This window comes from Styela clava, chromosome 11, assembly GCF_964204865.1.
Source record: "Styela clava chromosome 11, kaStyClav1.hap1.2, whole genome shotgun sequence".
Taxonomy (NCBI): domain Eukaryota; kingdom Metazoa; phylum Chordata; class Ascidiacea; order Stolidobranchia; family Styelidae; genus Styela; species Styela clava.
The window spans coordinates 11,460,832-11,476,709 of NC_135260.1; the positions used below are offsets into that span (position 1 = coordinate 11,460,832).

The following is a 15,878-nucleotide window of genomic DNA, read 5'->3' on the forward strand; positions in this document are numbered from 1 at the left end:
ATCTCTTTAAAGGTATTTGAAATTAGAATATTCAAAGTTGTTACCATTAGTTAATTTATAAAAATTGAAAGCCGAATGAAACGTCATGTATATATAAGAAGAAAAAGAAGTACTTTACGTTAGTAATAGTGGAAGAATGAAAAATGTCTGTCTCAATGAGTAGAAAAACCTGCAAATCATGAAACAAATTGTAGATAACATGCTCCTGATCTGTATATCCATTAGGTACGCGCGACAATTCCTCTCTCTATTATTCGGAATAGAGCGCGTAATTTACCGTATTCGGTTAAAACAGTCCATATAGTTCATTGTTTTCAACAGTTCGTTTTTTGATTAGGGTTTTCACCTCGAACATATATCATGATCTAAAAGAGATTATTTCGATCGATGTTCAATACAGTCCATTTTCATGATTTTAACGTTTCCAGAATCCGTTACCATAGTTCAACTGTTTCAATTGAGATTATTGTCTTTTCATAATGTTTTTGAATATTTCGGCTTGTCAGCAATTTGCTACTTCAATCGTTGTTCCAGGCAATTTGAATCTTTCCGACGTTCGTAAGTTGGTCGAATTTGATTTTCGCACGTTTTGTAGAGACGGTTTCTCGGCAATTGTTGAAAGCGACTCACAAGCCATGGTAGGTTGTGAACCACTGGTTTAAAGCATTGCGGTGTTAGTGGTCACCGTATTTTGCTATTTTGTAGATTGTCTATGACTCGTAAGTCACCCGTTCACCCTTCAGCTTCAATGCCCACGTTAATCAAGAAACTTTAGAAAACTCTGTTTGATTTTATTTTCAGAATTCCACGATACACATAATACAAATCTTAAAACATTTATCCACACTAGCCTTTTTTTTATTGAAAGATATCGAGTCGTATTTATACGTCGATGATAAATCTAATTAATTCGGGTACTCCTAATAGACATTTGTCAAAATTAATTATTAGACCGTAGTCGTGTAGTCTTTGAAAAAGTTGTCTGAGATGCTCTTCGTGTTTTTTTGGAGATTTGGAAAATACCAAAATATCGTCCACATAGGCAGAAACATTTGGAATATTGCGGATAGCCATATCGAGGAGTCTTTAAAAAGTTGATCCTGAATTTTTAGTACCATATGAAGTCACGTGATATCGAAGTGCGCCAAAAAGGCGTAACTACCGTGGTTTTGTCCATATCTTCGGATTTCATCGGTAGTTGATGATATGCTGATCGCAAGTCAACTTTGGTGAATATTTCCGATCCATGAATTTCATTTGTAAAGGACTGGATGTTTGGTATGGAGTATGTATCCTTTTTTGTTTGATTGTTGAGATTTTTATAATTTTCACAAATCCTGTATGAGTTTGTTTTATGAATTTTTCCATTTTTCTTCAAAACAACCGTGATAGGGCTACCCCACTCACTTGTAGATGGTGAAATTATACCTTGTTTCAAAAGTTCGGAATATTCTTCTTTGGCAGCTGTATATTTCATCTGTGGTAATCGGTGAACTTTACTTCTAACCGGTAATCTGGTGGTGGTGTTTAAATGTCTCGTGTCATGTTTTGTTGTAAGTCAATTCTTTCTCGTAGCAATGAAGGACGTTCAACGTGTTCAACGTGTTTTGTTAAGACGACCCTCCCTGAAACTAATTGTTCGCTTTAATTGAAAGCCAATTTCATGTGCACAAACCGGTAATTATGATATTTGAATATTCTATGAAATATTATTAAAACGGAGCAATTCTACTGGCACTTTACTGTATTGAATTTGAGTACACATGTCTAAATTTGTGTCTGAAAATCATTATAGGTATCCAATGGAACTGTCAGCTTCCATGCAATCCGTCCCCTGTGCGTATGTCTCTCACGAAGTAATCTTTTGGTTATTTCAAAGAGTAATTTACTAATATAGATATGTAATCAGAACCATTTTACATATTATGCGTAGTGTTTCTAAAACCTTGTTGTCATGGGTACCATAGCAATGAAAACAAATAACAAGTTCGAAGTATTCCAGTCTTTATCTGTTTGTATTTTGTTCGCTATTGAAAACACATTAAAATTATATCTTCGCTATTTGCTGAACCAGACATTGGCAATAACGTAGAATAAGAAATCAAAAGAAAAACGAATCTTAGTTTGGATCCAGTTCAATTAACAAGAGTTAACCTATGAAATTCTGGTTATACATGAATTGAAAGTGACATTCAAACGTTTCTTGTTTAAAAAGGGCCATTTTAAATTCCAGGAATTGATTGGGGCTCAATTTGTTTGATGCTAAACTTCTAGTACAGCATAACAAACAAATTTGTACGTTAGCTATATTGAATAAAAATTTTCGTCCTAAAATAATAATGTCAAGTTTTATTTAATATCTGCATCTATGTTGTTTTGTTTACAACAAAAAATTATTATATTTGACTAAAAATAATTTTCTTCTGATGAAAGTGTAATTGAAGATTGCCAAATAAGTAAAATTGTATTATTGTGTTTATATTTTATGTAGTTTCAGCACAAATTTTGTGAAGAATATCCACCAAGAGGATTTCTGTCGTCAACAAATCATTTGACGTTAGTTTTCAACAGCGGCACGTTGCCTGGGGTTGCAGTTGGGTTTTCGTTAAATTGGACAGCAGAAGGTATGTTGTGAGATTTTCTCATGGACTTGAGATCAGAATGTCCATATTAAATCAATCCTTTTTAGAGAATGTAGGCTAGAAAGTGATTCCCAACTTTTTCAGTAATGTCCTTCGTATGCTACTACTGATTATTTTCCTGAAAGCTGTGTACTTCCAAATAAAATAGTTGATACTGTCTGTATCATGTACAAGTCGTCTCGACTATAAGCAATTCCTATCAAAATAAACATAAGATTCAACTTGGATTTGGATGGTGATCCGAGATGAATGAAGAAGATAACATGCCAAACATCCCATTGATCATGATCAAATGCCGGCTTAAATAATCTTTTGATGTGAATTAGGCCATTCGTTCGTATGAGTAATATCGTGTTTCCATGCAGCCTGGTTAACAGAGTTGCCCTTGATTTGTCGTCCTATCTATACGATCAAGACTACCATGATCCTTTTTTGTGGAAGACTTATCGATCGTTTTAGTATTATGTCGTTGTTGTTTATGTTTTTAGAATTCGTTGAGTGTTTTTTGTTCTTTTTCAAATACAGGACCGATTGCTTTGAAATTTTCAGTGGTTAAAGTTTGTTGTTGCCGCTAGAAGGCTATCACTTTTGTTTATTTTAATAGAACATGCGTGTTTTATGGGATTTTTTTGTACGATGACGTTATCAAAATTAGACTGCGCCTTTCCATTATTGGCCACGAAGTGGAAGACTTATAGATCGTTTCAGTATTATGTCGTTGTTGTTTATGTTTTTAGAATTCGTTGAGTGTTTTTTGTTCTTTTTCAAATACAGGACCGATTGCTTTGAAATTTTCAGTGGTTGAAGTTTGTTGTTGTCGCCAGAAGGCTATCACTTTTGTTTATTTTAAAAAAAATTTGTGGATTCTTCTATGGGATTTTTTGTGCGATGACGTTATTAAAATTAGACTGCGGCACGGGTGGTTCACTGTAAAAGATACCCGTTTTGTCCTTGAGATCCATATATTTTAGCATTGCTCTCTTGTGTTATTTTTTTCACAATATGCATGCGAAGCCCCCGTAACATATTACTGTGGACATCTAGGATCCATGGACTCATGGTTGGGAACCACTGGGCAAGAATATTAAATAACGCACCGTACACAACTACTCAAATTTCAATCGAAACATCACCGGACACGAGTATAATATATAGCCGAATATAAATTTTACGATGACCTTTCATTCAGGGCTTTTTTCCAGTGCTGCTAAATTGCTTTCTACGTATTCCTATTAGATAATACTTCACTAGATATTTTGAATGAGGAAAATTTTATATGTACAGTTTTAAAAAAATAATAAACTTCTAAATTTACTTTTTCAGCGGAATGTGTCAGTAAATCATTTCAATGCTGGGTTGGAAGTTGTGTTGATATAACATATAAATGCGATGGTAAAATCGATTGCCCAAATGATCCTGCTGACGAAGCATCATGTGGTGAGTTTCATTACTTTTATTTTCGTTTACAATTGTTCGATAGTCGAGACTAAACGTTAGATAAATAAGTCCCGTTATATTGCGCTACTGGTATTTAGGTACAGGCAGTGGCGTGCCTAGAGGGGGGCGAAGGGGGCAGTCGCCCAGGGCAGCACGTTATAGGGGGCAGCAGAACCTAGCCTAGTTTTTCACAGCTATTTCCAGTCCAATTTTTGATTAGCAGCAATTACACTATAAGTAGTCAGAATAATCATTGAATTATTGGATCGCACTGAAATTTCCGAACATAACCAAAAACTGACAAATATCACCCAAAAAGGTGAAAAGGTAATGTTTACAATCATGCGAGAAAATCTGTCTGCGTGATTGGTAAAATGTCTACTGATGCGTCGCTTTTTCGACATGGAAACAGATATTTTCCAAAAAATGTTGAAGATTTTATTGCTTCGTTTATTGGGCTCGACAGGAATGTTTTTCATACATTGTGCTTTGCATATTCTTTATTACTCATAATTGGCTATTCAATTGCTAGTTGCGAACGAAAGTTCTCAAAGTTGAAACAGATGAAAACAAATTTAATGTCTTCGATGTCAAATCAGGGCCTGTTAGGTTTATCTTTGATCAACATCGACATTTGTAGCGAACTTGCGATTGAACATGTTTTTGCTAATAAATGTGTTCGATCTTGTAAATATGAGGTTGTTGCTTAGGTTGATGATTTATTTAATAAGACAAACGTTTTCATTTATTTTCATGCATAATTCTATTCTATTCTATAATTTGTTCATTCCACGAAATATTTTTGAAGTTAGATATATGGGGCAGCATTATCCGAAACTCGCCCCGGGCAGCAGGAGAGTTCGGCACGCCCCTGGGTACAGGGAACATGTATGGCCAATATATATTGCGTTTTTATTACTTTGACATAATGTTTGGAGATCTCGTTTACGAGTCCTAGTATTTCCTGTGTTCGGTCCAAGCCCCACCTAACTCAAGCTTGTATCTGTACCTATGGGGTCTGGAACGTGCCGAATGAATTATACAGCATTGATATAACATAAAGTTTCATTATATTGATTGGATCACTCACTAGTGTTTATATTCTTTAGGTAAAGTTACCAGGTGTAAAATGTCCATCATGATTCTTGAAAAAGCAGTAAACTAAATATTTGTGATTATGGCATGAATGTTAAATAGTAAATTACGTACCACAGCGAAATTACGTTTATTAACTGACACATGAATTTGCACAAAAGCATTCTTTAATATTGTTTAATAGCATCTACACAAGCGGGAAATGAATGTGGCAAACCAGAAATTGCTGCTGATTTTATATGGGTAAGACTCTCATTTTCTCTTCCTAAAAGTTTTTTTTGGACATAAATTGCCTTTTGTACACCTGATGCTGTAGTTAGCACGTCAAAACAAATTTCTACTACAGCCCACAAGCCACTTTTTAATTGAACCATGTGCAAATTGACATCCAAAGTCGTATAATCATAGTCACTGGTGCCTCGTACTGCATGATAATCCTATTGTACGTATTATACGCAGGAACATAGGATAATAGGTGGATCCGAAGCGAAGCAAGGCTCATGGCCTTGGCAGGCTGGTGTATTATCTGCAGGGAAGATGGTATGCAGCGGAGTCTTGATTTCTGACGAATGGGTGAGGACTGCGGCACATTGCATAACCAAAGGGTGTGTTTAAATACTATGGGGAACTAGGACAACAGCCTTATTATTACTGTAAACGCTTTCGTTAGATTATGTTGTATATATATGTCTGTATAATGTAATAAGCCATTTCATGTATGATTATGATTGAAAAGATATTATCGGTAACAACATTTAAAGTGAGGTTTATGAAGTTTACACAGGAGAAAACGCTAAGTATGAGAGTTGCATGTAGTTAAGTATCAGAGCTGTAGTCATGGGCCTTGAACCCAAAACTCATTAAACGCCAACCCTTTTTAATTTATTTATGACTTTTGAACAATACATAGACTTAACATCATAACTTAATATCTCATACACATCCAAATCTTTACATATTGTTATCACATGATACAAATAATAATTTATTTTTTGCGAAATCTTGGACAATATCACCTAAAACAGAAATTTGGTAAAGTATTGTCGTGCACGGGCAATCGGAAATTCGCTATCCGTGATGTATTCCACTATTTTTCTGAAACAATGACGCCATGAATTTTTTTTTTTCTGATATTTTCAGATACACAATGTCCGTCGTTTTGGGTGATCATAATACCACAACTATTGACGTCACAAAAGAACGGAGAATCACAGCAGATGAAATTTACGTTCATCCGAAATATGAGTAAGACCAATAATTATCGAATCTACTGAGATGATATCAATAACAGATACCAATAGTGAAAGTCGAACTACGTATCTGCAACGTTCAGTTCAGCTCATTTAAAGCAGCGGTTTTCAACCTGTTTGGTGGGGAGATAACCCCATAAAACTCGGGGAACCCTTGTGCAATAGTTTGGTTGTCTTTTATTGTCTGAATTATATAAACCATAGATATATATAGCAGAACACTGAATACTAGCAAAACAAATGATCTGTAAAGTATAGCAAGCTTAAATAATAATTGTGCAAACATAGATATTTGATTATAATGAACAATGAACATTTCGGACCGACTCGGAATTGACAGGAAACAAGCGGGACGCCTTGACTACTGGGGAAATCCTAGGGTGCCGCGGTACCCCGATTGACAATATATTGTAATATCGTTTTCATATTTATTGAAATTATAAGCTCGCCGTAATCGTTTCTTCATTCAAGATATATTGCATATTTTGTACAAAATTATTTTTATGTTGTACATCTTTGTATATCTCTGTAAATTATTATGTATAAAACAACTTAAAAAAGATAGAGCGAAGTGGAAAAAAGTTACTTGCAGTCACGAACTTTACCAGACATCACTCTAAAAAATGTTCGGTAAGTGGTACTCCGATTTCGGTGGTGAAGAGTTTATTTTATGATGCAGTAACGATTTCACCGAAGATAACCTGTAATGGTCACCGGCAAGCTAGAAAATGACACAAAAATCGGTCAATCAAGTCGGGGGGGTTTCAGGGATATTTTCTGAAATACCTCGTCACGAATCACCTTGTAATATTCGGTAATTTTACTGCATAAAGATGTTCACTCCAAATAACTTTTTTTTATTAATTTTTAGACCTTATGAAAAACGTTTGAAAGTCATAGCAAAATGCCTTTTATCCAGAAGCGATAAAATCGTTATTTGTATTATGAGCTTTCACCTCCCTCCGCTACATGAAGAGTGCACATGAACTCCGTTCAAAAATAACTTGCCCAGTAGCATCATTATAGGGATTAGGTTAATGTAAAAACTTCTTTATCCCAGGCTTTGTATACGAGACACGAATGCTTTCGGAAGTGCGTAACATAATTCTAATTATGTCATATGTTCTATAACCAAGTTGAACTTAACATGGAATGTTATTTAAGCCAATGTTGTCTTACAAAATGTTCATCTTGTTTCAGTGATGTATTGAATGGTTTCGGACGAAATTATGACATCACACACGCAATGCTAAAGCCTTTTAACAATGCCACGACAAGATATCTTTCTACATTTGACAAATTCACGCTCATCAAGTTAATTATTGTTTTGGTAAAAATAACCATATAAAAATGCATAGTTTGTGTAAATTGAGTGTTATTTTTTTTTTCAATGACATCCATTTATATTCCTCTTCAGCCAATTTTGTACTGCACTTAACTGCGATGTTTCTAAATGAAACTGTTACCCAACTACCAGCAGTTTCATTATGCCAGGCTTGTCCATGGGAATGAAATTTTTGGGGAAATTTTGGTAAAACATTTCGTTATTGACTTCGTGTCCATATATTTGAGCATAGCTGTCTTGTTAGTTATAAAGAGCAAAATAAATTCAGCATTAACAATATACTTTATGAAGGATCTGATGGACACATGTATAATAGTTATGAATTTAAAGTTGACAAAATCAGTCAATTTTGTTGTTTCGCATGTCTCTTCGTTATGTTGGCCTGTTTAGTAGAGGCTAAACCTAAATCTAACAATATTTATGAATTATATTCCAATGGGAATCTCGTTAGATGCCTAATCCCATATCCGACATGGATTATACGTAAATCCTATATTATCATACTATGATGCTTTGTGAATCCGATCGAATTAATGTGATGAACGACTTGTAGTCTAAACGGAGCTTCATTTCAAATTCTTCCAATCCATACACAGTCAGAAATCTCCTATTCATTCCCACTAATTATCTCAACTTGATGTTTCAAAACGCTTTAAAGCAATTTTATTTCACTTCAGTCATCACAACTCTCAAGGATATCGCGATATAGCTCTTCTCCATCTTTCCAATAAAGCAAATAATACAAAATGGGTAAAAAGTATTTGTCTGCCTACTCGTAATCCAGAGACAGGAGAGGCAGTTATTGTGACCGGATGGGTTCGTAATTGTGAGTATTTCATCTAGTTTAATTATTCTTTGCATTCAATCCAGAAAGGTTGAAAGCAGCAAGTAAACAAACTGACTAGGGTTTTGGCTATAGCATAAACGACGATAAATTGCGTTTCATTAGCTATTGAAATTATTTCATTTACTCAAGTAGTTGTGTATGTTTCGACATTTTTGGTTGCATTAGAATTAAAATTATAAATGTATTCATGTACTGTATCCTGTTACATGGGGCTAAACAATCAATATTGGATTAATATTATTTCTAATTGAAACTGGTTTATCAGAAATTTTACGACAAGTTCGTCTTCCTGTATTAACGTTGGACCAATGCAATAAATCGTTCGGTGAACTTTCACCCACTACACATCTCCCGACATCAACAATATGTTTGGGTGTTGATGGTGCTGGAATGGGAGCTTGCCAGGTATATGTTTTATTCAACACTGTTTTTTTTACGTTGAAATAATATTTGCTTAATTTATATCGCAAGTAATAAAAGTGTGAATGATCTGACGCCCACCGCATACCCCCAATCCGCGGATTTTTTCAAATTTCAGGGTGATTCAGGAGGACCAGCTGTAATACTGAATAGTAACTCAAGTTGGGAAGTCATCGGAATTATTTCCTTTACTCATCAATGTGGAGTTCAAGGCAAACCAACATGTTTGACTAGTATTCCGGCTTTTGTTCCTTACTTACAACCATGTAAGAGTTAACAAAATTTAATTCGCATATAATTTGCATATGAAGATTACAAGTTTTGAAATTTTATTTAGGATCCACTCCCGTGTTGTGGTCACTAAATAACTTTACTTTTCACAATAACTTCAAATAGTAATTGCACAATAGTTATATATTAGTAAACGAGTTTAAAATATTTCGGTTTCTTCCTAATTTTGCTAGTCGCTATTTATCAATTTATTTAACATGTTACCGGTCCTGAGAACAACATGCCTTTCCTACACACGTTAATTTAGAATGCGAAGATCGCCAAGTTCAGGAAAGAGAATCGGGAGAAGTTGAAATTCCAACAGTTGACGGGAAATATTCAACTAATTTTGTTTGTTCTTGGCTTCTACGTGCACCAGCCAACATTGTAAGTTTGTTTCATTCGATTTACTGAATTTAATAGTATTCGAGTGATTGATCTGCAAATAAATGTTTTTCCGTGATACCACAAGGTAGATATTATCGACCAAAGTTCTGATTTTTGAAAGACAAATGTATTGTGATGATCGATTATGATTCATATTTTTCGCATAATAACTCGCTATACCATTATAGATCAATAACTTTACTAAAAGTCTTTTGAATTATACAAGCCAACGTTAAGTATATTTCTGGCATTGGTGGTAGGTGTCGAAAACCAAAGTTAGGGAGATAGCTCGTTCAAATCGTTAATAAAATATTATTTTATAGATATAAAGGTTTTTAATAATTTATTTCATGTCTAAGCTTTTTAACCATTTTCAATAGTCAGCTCCCGAAAATCGAATGTCTTCCTGTTTTCTATTCCACGCATTACTTGATCACCCTTGGTATTACTATTTCAGAGTTTTAATTTGTTATTAATGTTCTCTTTATGATAAGCTCATTGATGTAGATTTTCACTATTTTAAACGTGCATATACGATTACGTGAACGTGAATATATATGACGGGAATAGTGAAAGTTCTAGAAAGGTATAGATAAATTTTGAAAAAGAGATATATATTAACCATTTTTACAACTCCGGCTCCAGCTGTATCAAAACAATTACGATGGTTGCAATATTTCGTAAATGAGTCGTTTTTTCATTAGAAATTTAGTATAATTTTAGGATATTAGGTAAAGTTTAAAACGACATTTTTGTGCTTTTACTCCACACAATGCTAACGTGTCTGGAAAATTCGCCGCAGGAAACTTTGCCGCAGGAAACTTTGCCGTAGGAAATTTCGCCGCATGAAATTTCGTCGCGTAGCAAAATTCGCGGCATGAGAAAATCGCTGCAAAAGCATTATGCTGTAAAAGTATACTCTTAAATAACAAATCTTTTTTTTTTTAAAGGGACGTAAAAACTTAACTGTTTCTATCTCAAATACTGTTTTACAGCAAAATGCTCTCGCGGCGATTTTTCATGCGGCGAAATTTCCTGCAACGAGATTTCCTACGGCGAAATTTCCTGCGACAAATTTTCCTAGAACCCAACCCATGCCTACCTTACAAATACACTATGAATGAATTGATGGACATGCGGGCTTGAACCTGAGATCTCAATATAGTCGAGTCTAACGCTCTATCAACTAAACTAGACTGTAGTAACTACACTGAATTCGAAATATATACTTAACAACTGCAACACGAATGTAAATTATCCAATTTACATCAACTTAACTTCCATTAAATTAACCATGCCAAGGATATTGTGTATCAATTCTATGCTAGAGAAAAGAATATTTAAATATCCTGGTTATCAATTCTATGCTAGAGAAAAGAATATTCAAATATCCTGGTTGTCAGTTAGACAAGAAATGATGATATTTTTTTTTACAACTGAACTGTCAACCTAGTGTTGACATTATGTTCTTTGCAAATGATTTCATTAAAATATATTTTATTCAGATATTTGATGAAAGCCTAAGTGTTAATAATAAATCAATTCGTAGCTTTGAATCAAGTTCAAATGAACTGTTGATAACTTTTTGAAGTGATGAATCAGCAACGAACGCCGGGTTTAAACTAAATTGGACAGCAATTCGTAAGTTCTTTTATTAGAGGTGAAAATGTGATTGATTGGAATTCAAATGTAGTTATTGTAAACCCTTCTACTGCGAATAGTTGCAAACTGCTAAAGGGTATCGCCTTGATTTTAGACAAATTGCACTGTATCACGATGCAAAGTCACTATCCCGAAATCATTGGTTCACAGAAGCTCAAATTTTTAACCTATTCCATAAATTTGAACTGTTTACTTATATTTGCCAAATATTTGATCACATTCGATTTTCTGTGTGATCGATTTTTTGTATGTGGAAATATTTTTTTGATGTTTTGAATCTATAATTCACTTAACTTAGTTTTGATTGATAATTTTTTTTACTTCAAGCCGCGTGCCAGTCAAACGAATTTCGATGTTGGGATCGATCGTGTATACCAGATGACAAACAATGCAACTGAATCAAAGATTGTTCGAACAACAGAGATGAAATTGAATGTCGTAAGTCATATTTTTTCTATCAGCTTTGATTTATTGTACACAGAGAAGACCTATTGATCGTTTTGTTAAATTGTTGTTGTCGTCGTTGTATTCTTGTTGCTGTGAAAAAATCACCTTTCTCTTCAACTAATGGCGCCCTTTTCTTTAACTACTGGCTACCAATTGCTTTGAAATTTTCACTGATTACAGATCGTTGTTGTCGCAGGCTATTACTTTTATTTATCACATAGGTTTCTGTGAGCTCTATTAAGTACAATTATGTACAAACAGAAGTTGAAGCATTGAAAAAATCTAATAAATTTTTCCATTTTTGTAGAAATCAAATAATTATTCATTGGTTCTGTTTTTCTTGGGTTAACCTGTATTTCGCACAGATTGGAACCCGCACAAGGGGATCACAATCAATGGCAAGTACATTACTAAAGATTACCATTGTGCGTCAACCGTCGACTTCTTTCTTACTTACCCTTTTTACCTCCTAGTTCGCAACATTATGGATAGTCGGTTTCTGCTTGAATTTCCCCTGCTTTCTGTACGTAGTGATATGCTAAAAATGGCCAACCTCCAAACACTCCACAATCGGCTTTTTCCCTGAAAAGAGAAAGCATCGGCATGGACATTAAAGGCGGATGTAGAACTACTACAGTACATGTATCGCATTTCCAAGTGCATTTGCACAATGGAAAATCTCATCATTTTATTGAAAATTGGTTCGAAAAATTTCGAATAAAAATCAATCAACATTGATCCGATGGTCGCGAATCATTGCTGTTATCAACTTTTTACCGGCATTGTAAAAGATTTGATAGTACCTTGTTTTGGCCTTCGTTTCTATATATATATATATATATGAGCATTGCTTTCTTGTTTTTCTTTCATAGGAAATGGGGGGATTTCGAAAAATTTCAACAAATTATATTTTACCTTGTTCAAGCATAACTCTTCGCCATAGTTTTTATTAGTTGCTAAAAAACGACTCATAAATACATCGCCGATTCCATTCTTGTTTATTAATAATAGTACAGTGATCTTTAACTTGACTTGATTTTAATTTAGTATAAAAAAGCTTAGATAGTATTCGCTGTGAATAAACCTAATGTTAACTAAATGTCCACATTTGAGTATTTGGTCCTAACGTGTACCCTATATTTCAGCCCACGTTAACAATGTTGGTTTCTGTGGAACACAATTTGAAGCTCCGCATTTTCTTTGGGTAAGTTCGAACTTGTGGCAATAAACACCAACAGTGTATAAGTTGGATCTAGGCGACTCTTTCTCAAATATGTATTCATTATTAAAAACATGACAGATCGACTACAGATTTGTAACATGTCGTTATTCCAAAACTGCTTCAATTAATTTGTGTTGTTTGCCGTCAATACGAAGAGAAAACATATCTTCGCTTTATTGTGCTGCCTCAGGTCATGGCGTATTTAGGAAATTAGCAAAAACAATACAAAAAATCAGTATAACTAAGTGAGCGTAATTAATGCCCAAATATATGCACACGAAAGTCAAATGTCTAATCAAAATTTCTTTATATTAAGATACAACAGAAAGATTATGTGCGAGATCCGTAGGCCTAAAAAAAAATGAAAAACATCAACAGAAAAAGTAATCACCTAGCGATTCCTCCATTTTCGAGTACGGTCATTTGAAGTATATCGATGCATTGGAGAAAAGAGATCTTGAACGAGCCCATTAACCATCTCGAATTTTACTCTGGCAGTTGAATCATAGTTCGTTACTTGTTGATTCAGTTGTATGTTGTTTTTTGAATACAAAAATCTAGTTAACCTGTGGTTTTATTGCCTGGACTGCTTATTAATTTTTACTTCGTTGAACAATTCGCATCGGAGTTTAGAGATAGGTCGATGAAATCGTGTTTTAAAACAAATTATTTTATTTTATTAAATATAATATTGATTTTATATATTTTATTGAGTTCAAAAATCTTACCAGAATTAGTTTGAATTTTGTGTTTGTGAACGCAATTTTAAGAGATGTTCGTTTTCGAAAGTAATTAACATTGTGTGTATGTGTAATTTGCCGAAGTTTGTGCTTCATTTATCCTCGACTTGAATTTTAATAGTTAGATCAACGTGTAAACGACTCAAAACATGCAACATAGTTTTCAATTGTAAACATTTGTTTTGGCAATGGTATTCAATTTGACAGTTCCAAGCGAATCAATAGCGTCATCTCGACCAAATACGGTTTCAAAAGCGAACAACTTTTCTGGTGATTATATTAAATGTCGCATGCATTTTTTCATCAAAATAATTTCCACTGCGGTTGACTTGATTTAGTTTTCTTCTGTGTTTTTATCCCTGGTGTCTATTTATACAATATCCTTTATTCGCGGTATTAAATAAATTACCGTCATATATGTAGTTTCTGTACTCCAATCAGCCATGTTCAGATTTACCTCTTTGGACTAAAGTTGCAAAACAACATCACTATCAACTTTGAACAATAAATATTGCATTGAATAATTCAACAAAAATAAGTAACAGAAAAATAGGAACATTTTTAAATCTCAGCTATCGTGATTACAAAATAGTTAACATCACTGGCTTTGGCTTTGAAAAACTGAAACAGTAAAAATGAATTTAATATATATATTATATATTGCAACCCTGTACATTTTTCCGTAACATAAGTGTGTATTGTGTTTGTTGGTCTGTCGATTTTCTCCAGAGTAAGTCGTACTATAGTGGTATGTTTCAAATACGAAACAAAAGGAATTCACAGAAAAATCCTTCAGCATATTACAGTTATACTCCATGTGTGAACCTCTTACCTTTTTTAGTTCATGTAGTGGTCCGTTATGTATTTTCAGCATCAACGTTTCATTCAAATATAACATCAACACCATCTTCAACAAAAGAATCGTCATTGTCAACAACAAGTTCTTCATTTGCACTGATGCCATTATCATAATAATTTTATTTTTCTGTCACTTTTGTCCGACTAATTTTTAAACTTTTTACAAACTGTCACGTTTTTTGAGTGATGAAAATAAAGTAAGATTAACAATAATTGAATATTTCAAATATGACGTTGGCCCTCTAAGAAGTAGTGGAGCGACCGATTTTATTTCTTTAAATATTTCTAGCACTAGGCATTAATTTCATAAATCATATTCACTGTAGATTCTGTGTAAACATTCTTGTATCATTGTTTTTGTTTATTACATAGTGATAATGATAACATTTCAAATCAGACTCAGCATTTGTAAATGTGCTGGAACCATGTCGAAGGTTTGAATTACCTTGACAGTCGATTATTCCAATTTTCTTTTTAATCCGCCCAACCCGCATACTCTGTAACAAATTGGAAAGAACGTGAATTTTCCATTTCCAGAAAAAATTATTTGAATGTTATTCGAAGCCTTGTGTGTAAATAAGTAAGAAATGTCAATTTCAGATTATTGACATTAGCTCAGTCATACTTTTTGCCTTTAATTGTATCTGCCATAGACGTGGTATTGTTGAATTAAAACATTAAACAAGTTAGCTGAGTATAAGGTTTATCAGTTCAATTATATTTTACTTAAATTTCAAGTATGCTGCATTATGATTTTTATTAATACTAACGCAGTTAATTTTGTGTTCCCATTTACGTTTTGTAATATGTATTTTTGTATTGTATATATCAATCTTACAAAAATAAATATCGAAAACGCAAATTTGTATCCATGGTCATATCTGAACATAAAATATATTATTTGATAACCTGTTCACAGCATTTGGACAATCTGAATTTGTTGGCAAATTTATTCAATGGCCGTCTCTTAAATAAGAACACCTTTGACTATCAATGCCTAAATATAAAATGCTATAAAATAAAATAGCAGAAGCATAGCTTATACTATTGTTGCAATTTCTAATATGTCTTAAATATTACATTCTGTGAAACGATTCATTTATATTGCCATATCATTTTAACTGAACATTTTTCATAAATCTATCTATCTCCTTGTGTTTATGTGTCTGGAATCGAGTATGGATTTTGTAACAAATTGGAGTGTCTTATTAAGCCATTTTCCTGCCTATTCGAGTCTTTTCATATATGTGTACCTC

The 15,878-nt window shown here is 33.6% G+C and overlaps 1 protein-coding gene and 1 long non-coding RNA gene across 2 annotated transcripts in view; one reads left to right on the forward strand and one right to left on the reverse strand.

Moving 5' to 3' along the window:
* The window catches only part of LOC120347565 (uncharacterized), a 212,880-nt gene extending 211,185 nt beyond the window's left edge, over positions 1-1,695 (reverse strand). Inside the window, exon 1 of the long non-coding RNA XR_013478825.1 lies at positions 1,690-1,695. This is a non-coding gene — a long non-coding RNA (uncharacterized LOC120347565). The remainder of the gene's footprint in view (positions 1-1,689) is intronic.
* LOC144429819 (enteropeptidase-like) lies at positions 480-15,616 on the forward strand. The gene is made up of 12 exons (XM_078118032.1): positions 480-638; positions 2,492-2,624; positions 3,966-4,079; positions 5,359-5,417; positions 5,634-5,779; positions 6,315-6,419; positions 8,447-8,595; positions 8,882-9,021; positions 11,199-11,334; positions 11,683-11,793; positions 12,948-13,006; positions 13,341-15,616. Coding segments are annotated over exons 1-8 (867 nt in total). The 3' UTR covers positions 8,884-9,021; positions 11,199-11,334; positions 11,683-11,793; positions 12,948-13,006; positions 13,341-15,616.
* Positions 15,617-15,878: the final 262 nt, after the last annotated feature.

What these genes read in the sequence shown, in the direction of transcription:
- LOC144429819 (XM_078118032.1), top strand. Translation starts at nt 480, where the DNA reads ATGTTTTTGAATATTTCGGCTTGTCAGCAATTTGCTACTTCAATCGTT. An exon ending in AAAGCGACTCACAAGCCATG is followed by an intron (nt 639 to 2,491) that starts GTAGGTTGTGAA and finishes TATTTTATGTAG; the next exon opens with TTTCAGCACAAATTTTGTGA. An exon ending in GCACATTGCATAACCAAAGG is followed by an intron (nt 5,780 to 6,314) that starts GTGTGTTTAAAT and finishes TGATATTTTCAG; the next exon opens with ATACACAATGTCCGTCGTTT.